We start from the raw sequence: 19,593 nt of genomic DNA on the forward strand, positions 1-19,593 counted from the left end.
GTTCACATCCAGTTCTGGGTTTGGTACCGCACAGGTTACTTACACCAAGGGGGTTTTCTTCATCCACCGGGGAGGTGTAGGAGAATTCTCTTCATTCCTGCTGCCAGTACAGCCCTTCCCAAGCACAAACAGCTCCTTCCAGCTTGTTCCTCTCTTCTGCACCAGCCACAAGACCCAATTGTGCCCACACAGGTGAGGAGACTCCCGCTAGCAGGGTCTTTAACAACAGCCACACCTGAGCATCTCGGCCAAAACATCGTTAACACACTTAACAAAACCTGTTCCTTCCACAAGGCTGTGCCACTAAAAATATCACAAATCTTCATGCTTTTGCCCACCAGCAACAGATGAGTCTCATGGACATAAACAGGGAGTTTCACGGTGCCAGACAAGTGCTGCTCAACTGCCAAGACCAACGCTGAATTGGTGCTTGAGCAGCAATTAAACTAGAACAATGCAGACAGCCAGAGCCTGCCTTTAATCGCTCTTCCAACCCTGCGTTAATTAGCTAGGCTGCAGTAACGACAGAACTTATGAGCCTATATGAGAATAAAAAGTAAAATTCTATTAAAAATTCAGTGAATTATACAACACTCTTTCCTATCAAAATATTTTAAAATATTAATGTCTGAAAGCACACATCCCCGAAAGATCCCGGGATTGTTCGTTAGACTCCTCTGTATGGCGGATCACTAACTGCTGTTACCGATCACATTAAGATGTGGCATTTAAGAGCCGCCAAGGCCCGGCCATGGAAAAGCCACCACGGTGTTGATCAGGCGTCCAGAGCAGAGCCCGGGCTTGCACAGGGCACATCGGCCTCAGCCCTGGGGGAAATGAATGTCTGGGGTTCCCTGCACCCAAAACCTCGCTTGTTTCTCCCAAGGGCTGCTCTGCATAGGGTACACAAGCCTGAAAGTGATGCTTTTGGATGAAAGGTGGGCAGCACCAAATGACATAACTGACTCAGTCCTAAGAAAACCACAATGCCTTGTGCTGTGTGCCACTTCAGGTACCTTAGAATCATTTAGGTTGGAAGAGACCCTCAAGATCGAGTCCAACCATAGCCTAACCTAACTTTAGCACTAAACTTTGTCCCTAACAACCTCTTCTAAATGCCTTTTCAACCCCTCCAGGGATGGTGACCCCAGCACTGCCCTGGGCAGCCTGTTCCAATGCCCCACAGCCCTTTGGGGAAGAAATTGTTCCCCACATCCAACCTCAACCTCCCCTGGCGCAACTTGAGGCCGTTTCCTCTGCTCCTGGTGCTTGTTCCTGGGGAGCAGAGCCCGACCCCCCTGGCTCCAAGCTCCTTTCAGGCAGTTCAGAGATCAGAAGGTCTCCACTCAGCTCCTGTTCTCCAGCTGAGCCCCCCAGGTCCCTCGGCCGCTCCATCACACTTGTGCTCCAGCCCCTCACCAGCTCCGTTCCCTTCTCTCAACTCGCTCCAGCTCCTCAGGGTGTTTCTTGCAGCAAAACTGCCCCCAGGACTTGAGCCCTTTGTCTGCACGGGGCTGCGCTGGCTGCTCCCCCCACCTTGCACTCGAAAGGCAGGAGCACAATTACCGAGCTCTGCGAGAACCGCCCGCGGCTGCTCGCTCCCTGTGCGTGGCCGCACCCCGCGCCAACCCGTGCCCGGCTCCCTCCCTCGGGCCCGGGAGGCGGCGGGACTGCCGGGCGGTGAGCGCGGCCCCGCTCCGCCGCCCGCAGAGGGCGCCCGGGCCCCGCGATGCGGCGCCTTATGGCGGCGGCGGTGGGGCGGGGCGGGCTGCCCGGCCTTCCCTCCCTCTCTCCTTCCCGTCCCGTCTCCACGCCGGGCTCGGCGCCGGGGGCGTCCTCTCGACCGCCTCCAGCCGCGGGAGCGTTACGCCTTCCCTGTCCGCAGGCTCCTCCGTGCGGCGGACCCCGCTGCGGCCGGGGCGGCGTGCGCGGCGCCGGGCGGATCGCGGAGCGGCGGCAGCGCTCGCCAGGTCGGTGCCGGCCCCGCTCGGGCGCGTGTCCTCGCCGAGCCCCCTCCCTGCCCGGCGACCCCTTTCCTAAAGCCGGGCTTAGTGATCGTCCCGCTAACGTCGCCTTCCCCGTTCCCGGTGACCAAGTGCTGGCACGGTCCGGCGCTGCAGAAGCTCACAGGCTCGGACCCACCGTCCCGAGGGCGGGGCTGCCCCGGGATGGGGCCGCGGTACCTGCTGGGCCCTCCTGCAAAAAGGCTTTTTTTCTTTTTGTTTCCTTTTTCTTGTATTTTTTTACTCTTTTTCTTCTTTTCCCTGTTTCCTATTTCATTTTTTCTCTTTTTCTTTCTTTTTTTCTCTTTTTCTTTCTTTTTTTCTCTTTTTCTTTCTTTTTTTCTCTTTTTCTTTCTTTTTTCTCTTTTTCTTTCTTTTTCTCTTTCTCTTTCCTCTTTCCTCTTTCCTCTTTCCTCTTTCTCTTTCTTTTTTCTCCTCTTCTCTCTTTCTCTTTTCCTTTTTTTTTTCTACTTTTTTTCTCTTTTTCTTCTTCTCTTTTTCTTCTTCTCTTTTTCTTCTTCTCTTTTTCTTCTTCTCTTTTTCTTCTTCTCTTTTTCTTCTTCTCTTTTTCTTCTTCTCTTTTTCTTCTTCTCTTTTTCTTCTTTTTCTTCTTCTCTTTCATCTTCTCTTTTTTTATTTTTAGCACTTTCTTCTTTTCCCTTTTTCTTCTTTTCCCTTTTTCTTCTTTTCCCTTTTTCTTCTTTTCCCTTTTTCTTCTTTTCCCTTTTTCTTCTTTTCCCTTTTTCTTCTTTTCCCTTTTTCTTCTTTTCCCTTTTTCCCTTCCTTTCTCCCCTTTCCCCCCATTTTCCTTTCTTTTCTAAGCTAAGCTGGAAGTATTCTATGAGAGCTGCATTTGTTTTCTAGGTAAAATGTGCTCATACATTATCACTCACAATCAGGAGTGTGTAAACATCTATTTAGAGAGTAGCCAGACCCAAACTACAGTGACCAGGTTAATATTGGGCAGTGTTTGAAGAAGCCCTGAATTTACTCCTTAGCTTAGCTCCGCTTCTTCTTTTCCCTGGGAGTCATTAAATCCTGAGTACTGTACAACCAAACATCCTTTTGGATTCCAGGCTGTTATTAGCTGTTATTTAGGGAACGCGCGAATGTGCCAAACCCCATCCCCGCCATCCTCATGCATTTCTATCAGTGTCTTGTTTGACATCGCAGCCGAGCACACGGATGCTGGAGCGGCAGCGGATCTGTGGCGAGATCCAGGGAAACCTTCCTTGTCCTCGGCTGTTCTTCAGGAAGCGTATTTCACTTTTAAGCCATCGAATATTTGTTTGCACTTTTTTACTCCAGAACAGGGGATTAAAATAAGAAAAAGAGTGTCCAGATAGGAATCTCAAGCTACTGCTTCCTTATTATTAAATAACTTACACCATAGCCATTTTATTTCTTACTAGACAAACACTAAAGCTTTTTGGAAAGGTATGATGTCAAGGTTCCAAGTTAACTGTTCTGTGAAAATAATACCTTTACTGTAATTTTTCCGAATGGTAGTAATTGATATTTGGGCAGTAATCTAAGAAAGAATCTGAGGTTACAGGCAAGGAGTTGTTATAGGAACATAAATCCCATTTTAATATTAATTTCCTTTCCCATCATTGACAACTGAAATACTATAGGAAGGAAATAAATGTCATAGCAATCTGCTTATCCTGTTTTCAGGTGGAAAGTGTTTAATGCAACAACAGAAATGAAAACATTCAACGCCAGACTCTGTGTATCTGGGGAGGGAACCATCTGGATTGGTCTGGCTCAAACACCATTACTTTTTGAGCTGAAAACACCATTATAACGTAGTTCAGTGTCAGAAGATGTGGCTGATTTGGTGAAGGGCATATCCTGATATGTCAGACCCAGCCCAGGTGTGAAAACAACTGAAGACCCGACACTGTCGCCTTTTGCCTTCCCAGCCAGGGCAGGAGCAGCTCAGGTTTGGTGGCCGATACATTTAGTTTACGGCATCCAGTTGTTCCAGCTGCTGGTGGAATTATTCGGTTTGGTGATAGAGCCCTTATTGGGAAAGAATATTTTCCTGAGGATTTAAGAAAAATAGCAAATATTGTACGATTAACAATCCGGTCACAAGGACTGGCAACGCTGACTTTATTCTGCTGCGTAAATGTGGAGTAATTACAACCCAAGAGTATCCACACGTGCTTTAAATGTGTTGAGCGTGCTGTGTGGCAGGAGGCCAGAGCTCCAGTCTGCTGGGGAGTGTAAGTGGCTGCTCTAATTCCTACCACGTTTAAACTGTTTGGTTTTCCGTAGTAGCTGCGGGGTTTTGGACCAGGGTGCAGCACCAAATCAGTCTGAATTGCTGCCACATCGTCCTTGATCTTAGAACTTTTTCACATGTGAGTCCAACTGCAGTTCTGATACTCAGACATGGTTTTAAATACCATATTTAACCTAATTTTTCAGACATGGTTTGGTTTTTTTTTGACATCTGACATACACTGCTTAGCTTTAAATGGGCATTTTGGGATGAAGCTTAACAAAAGGTGTAAGGTTTTTGTTACCGTGTTTATGAATGCTTGAAAGTTCATGCCTAAAAGCTGCCGAAATAGTACTTGTGCTTTGATGTTTCTCCCTTTTTAGTGGGTGGTAAAACTCTGCTTAACTCTAGAGTACCAGAGTGGGAACGTTACCTGAAACATTACTCCTAACTTTTTTTTTTAACTTTAAAAATTATTGTCAAAGATGGCTACAAAGTCTAATAACTTCCCCGGTATAAGCTGAATGTATCTAATAGGCCAAGGTAAATTCCCAGTGTATTAATATGTTCTTCTTCTCTCGTTTAATTGGTTTAGGTCCAATGATGACAGCTCACTTGAGAGGCAGCCAGTTTCTGCAGAAAACCTGTCCCAGCATTTAACACCACTAATACCTGACGTCTGACGAAAGGAAAAAGCAAAGCGAGCTGAGTGAGTCCAAGCTCTGTGAAACCTCATCAGGATTTGAAAGTAGTTAATGAGGGTGGCTCAACCCCAGGGGTTTATTGTCAGCCCTTCCAAGCCCTGTGCCCAGGTGTGTGAAGAACATCAGAAATCCCCACCGCAAACATCAGCCCTTTGGGAGCGTTGCCTGTGAGATGATAAAGAACTTTGTTCACTTCTAGGGGGACACTCTTATACCTCAGTATTACTTCTCCGTGTTTTCCCAGTTTGCTGTATATCTGAGATGCTCCAAAGGGTCTTAGAAATTGTCACCATCTACATTTGGCTTTAAAGAGGTGAATCTACTAGTGTAGCACTACTTTTTTATTTTTCTTTTCTTTTTAAACAGTTCACTTGCTCTGGCTTTTTTTCTTTAATAGGTAGTTGATTGAAGACTCCTCTGCATGAGGAATTATTAACCTTCAGAGGAATTAAATTGGACTGTTATGTTTGTTATGGGGATTTTGGGGTGGTAGTACCCTCCACTCGCCTTGCGCGAGTTTCTCGTGCTTTCTGCCTTTGCTCTGGAGTATTAAATAATGCAAACTGTTTGACACTGTTGAATCACCGGCCAGGCTGATGGGCGAGCTAGATCAAGTAGAGCCTTTCTGGAATCTGAGTCATACGTGACTTATTTTTCATACTGTTATGCTGAAATTAGCTACATAGAAAGCAACATTATGTTTTCTAAGTGTGAGTAGAGCGTTCAGAATCCGGGCTGGTACCATTAAAGAAAGTTCTGTTACTTCATTGGCATAGCGTTGAGTGTGAAAGTCAGAGTCTAACAAAACCTCCGACTAAAATGCTGTAGTGATATAAATCTAGAGCGCTGCATATTCATCAAGAGCAAATGACGGACCACAAAGTATTTTTCTTTCTTGGAAGTCTCACTTCTCTTCTGTAAGCGATAAATATAGGCAAGCATTGCACAGTTAATGTCTTATTCACACTGGCTATATTTGTTTCTTTGAATTTGGCAGGTTCGTTTATGAGATTGGAAATAACTGTGATATCGAGCATCCGCCTGGATGCAGAGGCCTTTTCACAGCGGATATTCAGCATCGGTAAATGGATTTGCGGATTTGCATGGGGTAAAAATGGAGGCAGAAATAAACTTCTGAAATCGGATCTCGGTCCAGGAATGATGGCTTCTCAGCTGCACACACATGCTTTCAATATCTCGCCAGTAGAGAATAGGAGATTGTGCATAAATGGAACACCATGGATTTGGCATCTTCTGGAAGAATGTGTGGAGAACGCGTGGGAGTACTGGAGCGTTGTCACAGGGCTCATTTCCATTGTCTGTTTTCTGTTTGCTGCACTACCGTAAGTTTGAAGTCTTAAGCAGTCCTCAGATTCAAACATGACTAATCTTGCCTCAAGCCTTTTTCAAAAGCTGCCTTTTTTTTTTAAATTTTATCTTGGATATGTTCCTCTATCTGCATAATACAGATATAATATGCCAGAGAAGCATGTTGTTCATGTTTGCAACAATATTTGGTGGTTGACAAATGAGCTTGATGTACTGTTCTGTTGTACTGACTTGACACTAATCTCTGCCACTTAGAGCAAATGAGAATAAATCACCTCTTCCCTCTTATCTTCCCCACCCTGAGATGTGTGCAAGGCACACTTGCAGCAAAAGCTGCCTCTGTGTTGATTGAAACCACATGCTTTGTCACCAAAACTCCTGTCCCGGCTCCCGCCAACGAAATTTGGGCTGAGAAAAGGTCAAAACAGCCCATGCGTGGTGCTAAATCAGTTGCCGTTTGGTCGCTAGCACTGGCTTCAGGTTTCACGTACGTAGGCAGGAGATGACAAAGGAAGAGTAGAAATGCTCCCAGCAGGTGAAAATGCCTGAAACAAAATGGGATTGACTCCGTAGTCTGTCCCTGTAAGGGGGATGTAATTTACCCAACTAGTAAAAGGGCCATGGAAAACCAGCAAAATAAACCCACTCTTAGTCAGCGCTTGAGCTTCAGAAATATTAGTTGAAATATTAGTTGAGAGGGGGCTTTACATTAAAACTGTCATGTTAGCGAGCATGGAATTCATCAAGAGATGTCTAATGGAGTCGCGTTTGGGATTGCTTCCCAGTCCCCACCGTGAATCTGAATAACAGCTCTGCAATTTAGAGCCCTAAGTGTCCTTGTCAGCTCTTTTAGAAGCTTCGCTCGTTCTTAGCCCTTCTATGAAAAATAACAGTGCTTTTCTTATTTCGGTATTTTAAAGGCTGGTATTTGCAGCAGATGAATGTAAAATGCTTACGGCATAGTTCTGCTGTCCAGAAAATGGTATTTCAGTGCAGGCCACAAAAAAGGAGCAGTAATGAGGTTGTGATTTGAGTCGTTTGTTAGGTTAGAGTGAGGCATGGTGAGCTACAGTGGTACCGAGTTCTCCTTCAAAAGCTGAGTGCAGTGTTGCTGTGCTGGGTCTCTTGTGGTTCGAGTTTTAATCTTTCTTTATTCAGATTCTGAAAAATGTACTTCTGAGCTTGTTAAATGTCTTTTTCCTTACGCTGTTTGACAATTCCTTCTGCAATTTGTGCCAGTCAAATTTCCGTTGCCTGTCAGAACGGAAGAGTGGATCAAGCGCTGTCTTTGGGCTTTCTGCTGTGTTGGATAGCTGGAGATCTCACCAATTTCATAGGCTGCTATTTAACAAATCAACTGCCAATTCAGGTAATCCGTCAATATAACTGCTTTCTGATTTATGCTTTTCAAACTCTCTCTAGGATAATGTAATATTGCACAGCAAAGTACATACTGGGAAGGAGAATAGCTTTGTATTCTATTCCCTGGTGTACCGTCTACAAAATAAGTCGTAATTTCCCAGATATTTACATTGATATTGTTATGTGTTATAGCAACCATTGCACACTTGTAATTAGCATTTGGAGAGACTTGCTGGGTGTTACTCGATGAATAAAGTGGGGAATTTCCAGTTAAGCTTCAGCTTCAAAATGAGCTTGGAGAGCACATAGGGCTGGAAGGAAGTTTTGTTGTTAACTTGTCATAGATCAAGCTGTTCCGAGGTTACTACTCCTTAAACTTGCTTTTTTCTTCTTTTAGGAAAACTTTATTAACAAGGAAATAGCAGCTCAAAGCTGTTAGTCTCTGACTAGTTTGAAACATATGTTTTCTTCCTTAAGGGAAGGCTTTCTCTGAAAGAAACAGTAGTTGTCAACGCAAGTGTCTGAAGGTTTCTTGTCTGCTGGTTTGATTTTTGACTCTTAACTAAAAGAGCGAGAGGTCCGTGGCCGCCACTCGCGGTTTTCACAAGCCGGGGATGGACCCAAGGGTGGACAGACTTGTCTTCTCTTTCACAAGCTGACGTGTGGTGCTCCCCGTTCCACCTCCCCGTTCCACCTCCCCGTTCCACCTCCCCGTTCCACCTCCCCGTTCCACCTCCCCGTTATAAGAAAGGGAAGAGAAAATGTCAACTTTTGTCTTTTTTGGGGAAGAGACACTGCTGAGCAGTTTCCGAAGCGCTGGGTGGAGCGGAGTGAAGCTTCTGGCGGGATTTGCCATCTGCCCAGGCATGAATTTCTTCTGCGCACCCTGGAAAATGTCCAGCTACTGCAGCTGTGTCAGCAAGTCCCCATTGCACAAGGTTCACTCTGCGTTATCTGCAGCAGTCGAACTTGTTTTGTACTGGAAACACTTGCTTTTTGCCTTTTCTTGTCTCTTTTTGGCAGTGCTTTGCTATTTGCCATTCGCATTGTGATTATGACGCCAAATTTCCGTGCAGTTAAGGTATTTGGATCTGTGTGCATACTGAACAAGCAAATGTATCTTCTCTTTCAGATCGTCACTGCCGTTTTTTATGTTAACATGGATATAATCATGATTTCACAATTTGTCTACTATAAGCTCAAGAACCAGAAGATGACCCAACGTAAGGTTTTTCAACAATTAAAATGCTCTCTTTACTCTGATATTTTCTACAGCGTTTAGATAGGGTTTTTTTCAGAGGGATAGAGTGCACAAATTCTAGTTGACATTGTTAGGCCTATTGCTTCCAGTTTTCTCATCTCTTGTGAAAATCCTGCCCTTCCTCTTCTCTGCCTTTCTGCCCTTCTCTTTTCTTACCCACATAATATCTGTAAGTATTTTCCAATTAGTTCTTTCAGTTTAGATAGACGTGCAAAATGTGGTAGTTTTGTGGTTCCGTATTTTAACTCACTCCATGGTTACTACATCTAAAATACATCTAAGTCGAGAGCAAGCATTATTTCTTTGTGTGGTTCAGTTAGTTTTCCTCCATGGTGATTGAAACCGGACTTTATTTGCTTATAGCATAAAATAACTCAACATCTTCCTGTGTTCTGTTTCAATATGGCTAAAAACGTATTAAAGGGGAGAGAAATGAGTTGTGCTTCGTAAAACCCTGGCAGTAGTTGTATTAATAGTATTCAGCCTACCAAAGGACTCCTGTTTTGACTGCAAGGGAAGATAGGAACCTCATTGTATCGAAGAAAAAACATCAGCTCATCAATCTGAACCAAAAATAAAGAATATCGAAGAAAATCCACGGTGCAGCAGAGGTAACAAAAAGCTGAAGTGAAACAGATGCCTGCCCAGTGGAATAAATAGGGATAAAGCAGATTCATTCAATATGGAACCGATAACCTGGAGACAGGTTTTAGGACAGGTATTAGGACAGGTTTAGACGGGGTTCTTAGGGACATGGTTTAGTGCTAGAGTTAGGTTATGGTTGAACTCAATGATCCTGAGGATCTCTTCCAACTGAAGTTATTCTGTTATCATATTCTATGATTCTAGCCCAAACCCAAGAGGTGCGCTTGACATTGCTGCTAAGGAAAAGACACGTGGAATCGCACCTTTACATTTACATATTTATATTGCCAGCAGAAAGTAACCTTAAATCAACAGCAGATGTTGTTTTTCAGCCGATTTGTTTGTTTGTCATCCTAGGCAGCAAAAGCCTGAAGAATTTCTGTGTGACGTGGGTCGTGGTGTGTATAGCACTGTGGGTTATTTTACCCTCACAGATGTTACTAAGAAACCGAGAGCAGAGGAAAGTAATCAAAAGAAGTGATGTAAGTTCTTACCTGCTCCCATTCTGAAAGAATCCCACCCAAAAGCCTCTTGAAAAGCTTGTGTATTCTGCGCTTTAAAGAAATTCAGATGACGCTTTTAGCAATGATTTAGAAATCACAAATGTGGCGCTATGTGGATGTTTTAACTACGGGCCATACGTCCCAAAATAAAGTTATAAAATTGCTTCTTTTACCAGCTTCCTGCATTTCAGGCTTATTCTGTCCCATGGTCGTCAGGATGTGCTGCTCTGCGAAATGACACGGACACGTGTTGTGTTTCTGCTCGTGGAACATCCTGTGGGCGTCTGTAGAGACCGCACAGTCACAAGTGAAATCGATAGTGGAAGGTGACAATTGTACCTGCCGCTGCAGCCGTTGCGGCGGGGAAGTTCACAGCCTATTCGAGCAATTTTATGGCCTTCATACTAATGGCAGTAAAATAATTGTAATCCAGCAACGTTGCCCAGCAGGGAAGCAGCTTATTTTCAAAACACAGCTAGAGTGAGAAAACTGACAACTCTTAAACTATGAAAAATGAGTGTTTTGCTTTCTCCAGACAGGATGATTCATTCTTTTTTAGTGGCCCTAGCCACAGTTCTTAGTTTTGGTTTGAATTATTGTGCCCAGGCTTTTTTAGCAAGGGGACTGGATGGATATTAGTGTCGTATCCTAAAGCCCGGCTCTGGTTTTGATCTCGGTTGTGGCGATGACGCAGCAGCGTGCATTGTTGTGAGATAAAGATTAAACCCTTTCTGGCCCTTTCTGGTCATTTGAAGAGCAGCACTGAAGTGCCATGAAAGGAGTTCTGTCCAGAAAAGCAGCCAGCGGACTCTCGGTTTAATCCTCTGAAACACCTGAAAGCTTTCTTGCCAAAATACGTGTACCTTTCTTTTTCAGAACACTCTCGATATGATTGAAATGTCAGGCTTCATTTGTGGCTACATATCCTGTGTGTTCTACTTGGGAAGTAGATTTCCTCAGCTGTATAAAAACGTAAGTGGGTTTTTGTCTAAGTAGACGTGTGTGTTTTACAAGAGACTCGGAGCTGCTTTAGGTGGTGGATTCTCCCCAGCAGCGAGTCCTCTGAACTCAAAGCTGCTTTGCTTTGGTGACTCTCTCAAATGGTAAGAAATAATAAAAAGAAAAAGAGTATTTTCCCCATTCAAATGATGGTCTTTGATTGATGGAAGAGGATTGATGGGCAGGGAAGAGGAGGCGAATTCAGTTGGATTTGCCAGATATGAGCAGAAACGTTCTGTGTCTGATTGTTGTCACAAGCAAGTGGTATCTCCCTTTTTTCTCTCCAAACTAAGTAACTAATCATGGGATCAAAAGTTGGAATCAGAGGGAAATTACTTTAGAATTTTAGCCCCTTTCCCACAAAGATGCCGTTTTCCCCACAGCCTCCTCCCTATCAATATATTCAATTAAAGAAAAAGTTAAAAAGACTTGAAGGTTTATATTATCAACTGTATACGGACTTTTGGATTGATTATGTGAATTATTAGCTCACTTCTAAGCATATTCATATTCCGCCTTTACCTTTTCCATCACAGCTGGAATGCCACAATATTTTCAAGAAGGTTCACTGGAGAGCAACAGATTTCTTAAGACCTAAATATAATTTGGAAGCAGCTGATTTTTGCTGCTTTGCACTTATATAAAAACGACATTAAGCAGAGCTGGTTCGAAGAGCTGTAACAATTGCAGTTGCTTTCAGTGACACGTTCTGGAAGCACCAAGGTCGGGGGATCCAGAGCCTGGGAAGAGATGGACGAGAATGACTGAAAGTCTGGATGCGTTACAGTACAAAATGCTAAAATTGTCTATAACTGGCTGCTGTGATACATGTTTTAACATTTCTTCTGTAAAATTTGTGTTTAGTTCCGAAGAAGATCGACAGAAGGCACCTCGTACCTGCTGTTTGCATTGGCCATGGTGGGAAATGGTACATATGGACTGAGCCTTGTTTTGAAGATGCCAACGACTGAATCTTCCAGGGCGCTCTACTTGTTCCACCACCTCCCATGGCTCATTGGGAGCTTTGGAGTTCTGTTTCTAGACATTTTTGTATCCTTTTCCTGTTATGGGTTTCTCAGGTTGGGCTTGTTAATCAGAAATTAAGTAGATTTTTTTTTAATAATTTTTTTTTAATGATTCTAACTTGATCACAAAATCGTAACTTCTTTCTGAAGAATAATTTGTATGCTTTTAATAATTGTAGTTCTTGATAAGAATAACAAGTTTATAGAAAATATCTACATTAAAGCTGCATTGCGCAGGTTAATTTATTTCTATAATTTTTTATAATAATTTTAATTTTATTTTATTTCTATACTTTTTTATTCTTATATTCAGGGGACGTAGGTAAGATGCCAGCTATATATTAGTTATTGTCTGTCATGTTCTTTCTAGATTGAGCATCGGCTTTTTCTGATCAAGAAATTAAAAAGCAAAACGTTTAGAGTAAAATTGTACTTTAGTTTTAAAAGGCGAGAGAACAGTCTTCCTGTTCACTATAGGTTTATAGTCACCAGTCGTGTTACTATAGCTTGTATTTTCACTTTCAAAAAGTATAGGGAGGAAATTTTCTCATTATTCCCTGAAGTAAGAATTTTAGGTTTATGTCTAAAAACTCGGTGCTTAGCTCTGTAAACTCAAACTACAAACCTGGATAAAATGACGAGCAGTTTCAGGCCCGTGCTGAAGCAGATTGCGCTAATCCGTTCCATATTCAAAGGAAGTTCTTTACCCGATTTACCTGGGAGTGTTCCAGGAGTTATGATTCCCAGGCATCAGTCTTGTCTTTCTGATTAAAGTAATTTCATAAGCCGCTCCAATTAGGCGAGCGATGGGACGGTGGCTGTCGGATGGCCCGCTAATTAATTGTTGATCACAACAGCCGTCTGCTTGTTCTGCATTGTGGGAAGACAACGTTCCACTGCAGTGGAGAGGCTGAACTGCCCATTTTGAAATAAATTGTAGTTTTTATGAGGCAACACCATTGCTTTTGCATGAGCAGAATGTCGGGATTTGGGTTCCAAGCCCATGTGGCATTTTGCTCCATGAACAAAGTGACTCTTCTTCCATCCCCAGCTGGAAACATAAACCAGCCAGTGTTTATTTACCTAAAAAACCCCTAGAATTTGATCCTGATGACCCTTACAGTACGTAATGTGCACATTTGCAGATGCCTTTGTGTGATGGGCTCTGCAAAGGAACTTTAGATATTGGCCACGGGCCTCCCCCCGGCCCGGGCGGCAGTGCCAGCCGCGACATTCATCTCTTGATTGGAGTCTGAATCCAATCTCGCTAATAGTCCTCCAGTTCTGATGCTATTGGAAACAGATGCTTCCAAATCAGGTTGAGGAGCTTATGGGGAATCTAGTCGAGTGTATAGTGTTGGTTGAAAATGCATGGAGTATTTGTAATCAAGAGGAAACAAAAGCAGACCTCCTGCTTGGGGAAGCCCTGGAGGTATGGAAGTAGATGCTTTCAAAGAGCTTCGTTGCTGTCTCTCGCCAAGCAAGAAAATCAAAAATCTAACAAACTGATATGTCATGTTAGACCAGAAAATGAAGAACAGGATCACCTGGGTTTTGGAAAATGGGGGAATGAAACCCTTGGTGTCTACACTTCAATTTACTTGGTTGCACAATGAGCCAGTTGTTTTCCATAAGTAATGGAAGTGTCCAATTGTTTGTGAAGTACGACTTGTCCTCCTTTTCATTTTAAGAGGAGTTTTGTAGCATTATGCATTGGAATTATAAATTGTACACCATTTTATTCTCCAGTAAATGCTTCCTTCCAACTGCTGCTTTGCAGGGGTTGGAGCTCCTCAAGGAACCACAAAGCCCAGGGTTTAATTGGGCTTGAGAGCGTGCCTTGTCAGTCAGAGATGCTAAGTCCAGCTTAGCCTACTGTAGGGTTCCACTGTGGAGCCTTATTAGAGCTTTATTTTATGTGCATCGTTGCTTAATGTTTCACCTGTGTGCAGGGATGCAATACTACATATTGGAAAATCAGCTGATGGCCAGTTCTGCCCTTAGACTTTTGGCAGCAGCCACCAGTAAGTTTCCAAGAGACTGAGTCTTGTGCAAGCTTTTCCAGAAAACTTTGTCCTTTTCTGTGAGTCACCCCGGTCCCTCCCCCCAAAACCAAACAACTCTGCTCTGGATTTAGTTCAGACAACATTTTTTTTCCTTTTATTTTTATTTGACATCACCCTATTGTCAGAGAAATGTGTTCCAATCCTCCACACGCTCTTCTTTTCATTAAGCATAGCCAGGTTGTTACTGCATCGCCAAAGTACATTCAGTGAGAGCCGAGCTGTTGTCCTCGGACTCCTCTCTCACACCTTTTGTGATGTGCAGGACAACCACTTGGAACCTATTATATACTTTCAGGAAACACCACGCTTTGTAATTTAATTACACTGTGCAAAGAATAGAAGCCTGACCTGACAATTCAGCCGGGAGAGTTGCCCAGCCACACATACAACTTCTCTGCGCTCCTGGAAATGCCCGCTTTTGTCTTTAAAACTACTTAGTTTTTTTGAATTGTCATTAAATGATTTGATTTAATGAAAAAGATGGATATAGTAGCTCAATGTCTGTCCTAAGCTTCACTCCGAATGGTCAGTTTGGTGTCTCCTCCACATTGGGCTGTTTGCACACTTTAAGTTTCCCCAGACAGTCAGACTTGAGCAGCAAGTTAGTTCCTATTAGTCTTGGCAGTTTAGCGTTTATGTAAAAAGCCAGGAGCAGCTGAGTACATATGCTACAAAACCATATTCTGGAAATACGGTTTGATAAGCTCCACATAGCTTTGGGTTATGATTGATTCCGGTTTTAAAGCTCGGTTGCAGTTGCCGCCGCGGTGGCTCGATGACAGTGTTTGGTGCTACAGCCCCACAGGAGGAGTTCAGCAAGTTTTATTCCCATTTCAATTTCTTCTTCCACCCGTGCAACTATTAAGACTTGGGGAGCTGCTCAGCCACAAGTACAGCAAGGCCTATAGAAAAAGGAAAAGGCAGGAAATTTAAGTGGTAACCATATATGCTATAAAACCAATTTGCTAAGCTCTAAGAAGAAAGCATTCCCCACATAATGCTGCAGGAAAACTAAGGAGTGCTGAGCTGCTGTTCCCGAGGAAATCCTGTCTAGTCTTTCGTTCCTCAGGGGTGCTGGAAAGCTGTGGGAAGGTGGGAGAATTCTTGGGGCTCTGCCTGGGATTTGAAGAATTTCCTCCCTATTCATCCAGCCCTCCCAGCCAGCTTTTTAATTCTTATTTTTATAAATAGTTACATACATTAACCTCAAACTTCTCACAACCATTGTTTACCAGCCAAGTAATTTTAACTGATCAAAGCGTTCCCAGTAGAATTCCATATGTCAGATCTCAACTATTTAATTTTTAAAGTGGGATTTTGTGTCTTCCAGTAGCGGTGATCCAGGATCTATGAAAGCTGAGCATATATGAGCATACATTGGAATTGTAGAAGGTACCTGAGTGCACAGATGGCCACTTATTTCTGTATCACGTCCCTTTAAAGCTGCTGTAAAGCAGATCCTTACATTGGAGGCTCCACTTGGCCTCATCTGCTCACCCGCTTCCACCCATCTAATGTCCTCACAGTCAAAAATTTGAGAGCCGGAACTGCTGAGAAAAAGGATAGATACATACTTACTGATTCTGTAGAGACTAGCAGTATTTTCAATGGCCTGTTTTACAATAACAATAAATAATTATGTCTAATTGCACAATTCTGTGCTGAAAACAGCATTAAATATTGAGTCGTAGCGTGGTCTGCGTGTTGGTGCCTGTGAATACCAAACTGCCTGGAATTTTGCAGGAGATGAGGATTTTGTTTTCTGATCTATCACTAGGAAAAGGTTTTCAATAACTTGTCCTCCTTAGCATCCACCCCCAGCCCAGCCCAGCCCAGCCCAGTGTTTAAACCACCGCGGCTGGACTAGGACAGCGCAATATATTTCATTGCACATTGCTCCTGCATGAACTTTGTTCCACTTCTACTGCTAATGAATGAGGATGTAGTAAAAGATATTTTAACGTGTATTTGAGCCATAGAACCAAAGGGATCTGAAGTTCTGAGTGAGAATTTTTCTGTATATTCCCTTTTCTAGTGTTGCAAGTAAAATATGATTAAACTTTTTCTGCCATAAAGGAGCCCTGAAAATGAGCGTTAAGTAGGGTTTGGAAAAGGTTATATGCTAATGTAGAAAATTCCACAGTCGGGATTAAATAAATGGATAATACTTATGCTACAGTACATGAATTAGACACAGCAAGTTTTAAGCTTTCCTCTGCGGACTGCGGTATTCAGAGTCGGTGCCAGAACTGAATGGATGGCTGCTTTTATTCTGTACAGCTGATGTGGGGTTTAATTGAAAGCAAGCTCTGCAAATGCTGCCTCTGGACCCCGGGTGGTTGTTTCCTTACCCCAAAATCCCAGGTGAGCCTGCAGTTCGCGCTCTATGGGCAGCGCAAGGGAAGAGGAGCCGGTTCGGTGGTGCTGGAGGTGGAGCCGCTGCTGGGGGCGGAGGCGGCCGAGAGCCCCCGCAAACCACACCTTGGGTCACTTTGACAAACTACTCCCATTGCGGTTGCTTAGGGACCAGAGTTATTCTTCATTATTTATTTCGCCATTAATTTGTCGCTACTCATTTGCAAATGACATGCCAATAGTAGTACTTACTCTGTTGCTTCAGGCTGGATACATTTCTTTTTCCAAATGTTTTTTCCCCATTTTAGCTGTTTCTCCCCAAGTGTGACATGGAGTCATGGCGATGGGTGCTATAGAAGTATTTATTTGACACCATGATGCAGTGACTATTTCCTTTTGGCTGAACACGTACATCTAATTGACAGCTTGGCTGGTTTCAAACCAGACTATGAGGTTTCCCATGTGCACTGAACCCAACCTGGGCTTCCAGGCTGGTGCCTGTAAGATTTGGCCTTTTCTATTTGTTCTCCATGTTATTTGCCTCCGAAGAGAAAACATCCTATAATTAAGTCATTTCCATCATTGATGCAACAGCACAATCCTGCAGTTGGTTGTTGGGCTCATTGCTTATTGGGTTTATTTTGAGGAGTTAAAGTGCTTGTACATCAATATCTGTGTCTTCCAAGGAATATAATCTTACCTACGATATAACATTATAAGATACATTTTCTTTGCGAACTTCTGGTTTATATAAGTATCAATTAAAAAAAAATCAAAGCTAAGGGGACTGTATAATGCAATTGTGGATTTTTCGCAATACTGTGTTGTGTGTGAAGAAAGCTTTAATAAAATTATGTCAAAGAATGAACTTCTTGTTAATATGTCATTGAATATATGTATAATTATTTACTCCTAAATTTGTGAATGAAGGGGCTGTTTTTTTGAAAGGTTAATATGAGCTTTTTATACATTTGTGGGCTTGCCATTCAGCTCTTTCCCTTTGATTTCGGGTTAAAGGGACACGGTTTAAATTTTGTTTGTCAAGAATGAAAATGAATATGTAATAAATATGTTAATTTAACTAATGAGTGCAATGGATTGTATCTAAATTGCTGCCAAAAGTGCCCACTGAAAACACTGAGTTGCTGAGCTGTGCGGTGAAAATACAGGTATTTCTGGAGCGTTTTACAGCTCTGCGAGACACGGGGGGTTTATGTGGGACCCACCCCAGCAAACTTGGTGACTTTATTGGTCTCAGTGAGGACTTGGAGTGAACGTGTTTCCCCCGATTTCTGCAGCACGGGGAGGGTGTCAGAAATTAACCTTGCCAGTGCATACATTCAGATGTGATTTGTTGTGTGTTTATATGCTGTACATGTGAAAACATCAAACTCCTGTTGGGCTGGTGATGGAAACCACGACTTGTTAGTTTTTGGTGCAGGTGGAATTTGCTCTTACATCATTTCTTCAAAGATTATTTCCCCTTTTATTGCTATATGTGATCCTATTTGGGGATGTCTTTTTATCGCTGTTTCATACTGGTGCTTACTATAACAGCCAAGTGCAGGGTGTGTGAAGTTACTGTGATTTAATTTGAGATTTTTAATGGAAAAGAATAACTTTTTAAATGTGAAGGAACAGTACTTATTTATATATATATATAATATTTAGTATGTGGGTGAATAGTTATACTTGTGAAAATGTGATTTCCAATTAACTATGTGACTGCAAGAGCTGATCAAATGCACAGAGTTGTCATTGCTGTTTCCTGTCACCTATTGGGATGTGGGATTTGTCATCCCTTTGCTCAGCCCCTATTTTCTCAGAACCAGAGGGAGAAGTTAAAGCCGAGCCCAAATATACCAGGTTAGAGACTAAAGGGCAGATCCTGATCTCCTCGATGTTAATCTCAGATGGGAAAATACGGCACGTAGCTTCTATCACAGCTATTCTGTTGCAAAGCAAAGTGTCTTAATCTTCCTGCTTTATGCTACTAATTCTTTTCCGTGCTGCATGTAATCCAAGATTAACGGCATTGTTTTCTAATTTTATTTTTTAAACTATCATGGAAATCTCATTAACTGAAGGAAACATCTAAAATGTCTTCAGGGCTTGATTTTTAAAAAAATGAAGCAAATAATGTAGCTAACATAGTCCATCATCTGCAGAAGATTCTTCCCTGAATGGAGTTACTCCTGACCATAACACATTGGCTTTGCTCACTTGTTTCAAGAAGAATATGTATTAATACTTAATTCGCCACTTCTGACAGTGGAATAGTAAGTTTGCCATTTTTTTTTCTATATAAATTAATACTTGTATTCTTGCTGACCAAAAAAGAATTTAAAACATGGTATTATGAGTTTAAAGGAAACAAGGTGGGTTCATCCAGTGGGATGCCACTGTGCTTGGCTGCTCTGGGATCTCGTTCCCTGTGTCCTTCTGACTTTTAAGGTCTGCAGCATCTTCTGGAAGCCAGAGAAGATGCTCCCACAAGGTTTTCAGCACAATACCCTCGAGAGAGGGGTTTTCACAGCTCTGCCAAAGTACAAGGAAGCACAACAAGAAAAAACACCTTATTTTGATGTTCAAAGAGCAGAAGGCAGTGCCACGTCTCTGCCACCAGTGCAGTGACAACCTGCGCAAGGTCACTGCTCTGTCTCTGGGAAACCTCATAGACAAGAACATCCACAACTGGGCAACAACCTTCTTGTTCTAACTGCTCTGCCACAGTTTTCTTATGTATTATTACAGATAAGAAACAGCCTTTTCCTAACAGAGCGATGTTTGTTTGCTTTGTTGCTGCCCCTTTGTGTGCCTTAATGCATCCCTGATATTGAGGTTTATGGATGTTAAGAGTTAAACGTCGCCAGCACTGTGAGTAAGGAGCTGCAGGTTAAGTTAACCAAAGTGTTAACTGAGGTAGCCCTGAGAAACTTGTTACACACATCCAGGGCTTGGGTCCTTTCCAATGACACTTATTAGTAGACAGGTAAAAGACAACGAAGAAGACTTAATGGATAACGAGGAAAATATTAATAGCTTGTAGTACTGCAGTGTCCGTTCATTGTGGGTGCTGGCGAGACGCTGCTGAAGATGGATGGTGTGGAG

General features: G+C 42.9%; 2 protein-coding genes across 6 annotated transcripts in view; one reads left to right on the forward strand and one right to left on the reverse strand.

Moving 5' to 3' along the window:
• VEPH1 (ventricular zone expressed PH domain containing 1) overlaps positions 1 to 1,694 on the reverse strand; it is an 85,505-nt gene extending 83,811 nt beyond the window's left edge. For all 3 annotated transcript variants that reach the window (XM_065073393.1, XM_065073394.1, XM_065073392.1), the window contains exon 1: positions 44 to 1,694. The gene's annotated coding sequence lies outside the window, so the exon portion shown is untranslated. The remainder of the gene's footprint in view (positions 1 to 43) is intronic.
• A 120-nt stretch (positions 1,695 to 1,814) lies between these two features.
• On the forward strand, positions 1,815 to 17,563 carry SLC66A1L (solute carrier family 66 member 1 like). 3 transcript variants are annotated; one of them, XM_065073416.1, is made up of 10 exons: positions 1,817 to 1,970; positions 4,829 to 5,045; positions 5,137 to 5,250; positions 5,935 to 6,280; positions 7,506 to 7,635; positions 8,761 to 8,851; positions 9,892 to 10,016; positions 10,914 to 11,009; positions 11,901 to 12,086; positions 16,492 to 17,563. In XM_065073416.1, the coding sequence occupies exons 4-10, from the start codon at positions 5,943 to 5,945 to the stop codon at positions 16,621 to 16,623; spliced, it is 1,098 nt and encodes a 365-aa protein (XP_064929488.1). In that variant the 5' UTR covers positions 1,817 to 1,970; positions 4,829 to 5,045; positions 5,137 to 5,250; positions 5,935 to 5,942; the 3' UTR covers positions 16,624 to 17,563. The 3 variants fall into 3 exon arrangements, with proteins under 3 accessions (XP_064929489.1, XP_064929488.1, XP_064929487.1); XM_065073417.1 differs by lacking the exons at positions 5,137 to 5,250; positions 16,492 to 17,563 and adding an exon at positions 15,954 to 16,479 and having other exon boundaries at positions 1,815 to 1,970; positions 4,829 to 4,942; XM_065073415.1 differs by lacking the exon at positions 5,137 to 5,250 and having other exon boundaries at positions 1,818 to 1,970; positions 4,829 to 4,942.
• Positions 17,564 to 19,593: the final 2,030 nt, after the last annotated feature.

The sequence above is a fragment of the Columba livia genome, chromosome 9, assembly GCF_036013475.1.
Source record: "Columba livia isolate bColLiv1 breed racing homer chromosome 9, bColLiv1.pat.W.v2, whole genome shotgun sequence".
NCBI lineage: Eukaryota > Metazoa > Chordata > Aves > Columbiformes > Columbidae > Columba > Columba livia.

What these genes read in the sequence shown, in the direction of transcription:
- SLC66A1L (XM_065073416.1), top strand. Translation starts at nt 5,943, where the DNA reads ATGAGATTGGAAATAACTGTGATATCGAGCATCCGCCTGGATGCAGAG. An exon ending in CAAATCAACTGCCAATTCAG is followed by an intron (nt 7,636 to 8,760) that starts GTAATCCGTCAA and finishes CTTCTCTTTCAG; the next exon opens with ATCGTCACTGCCGTTTTTTA. An exon ending in AAGTAATCAAAAGAAGTGAT is followed by an intron (nt 10,017 to 10,913) that starts GTAAGTTCTTAC and finishes TTTCTTTTTCAG; the next exon opens with AACACTCTCGATATGATTGA.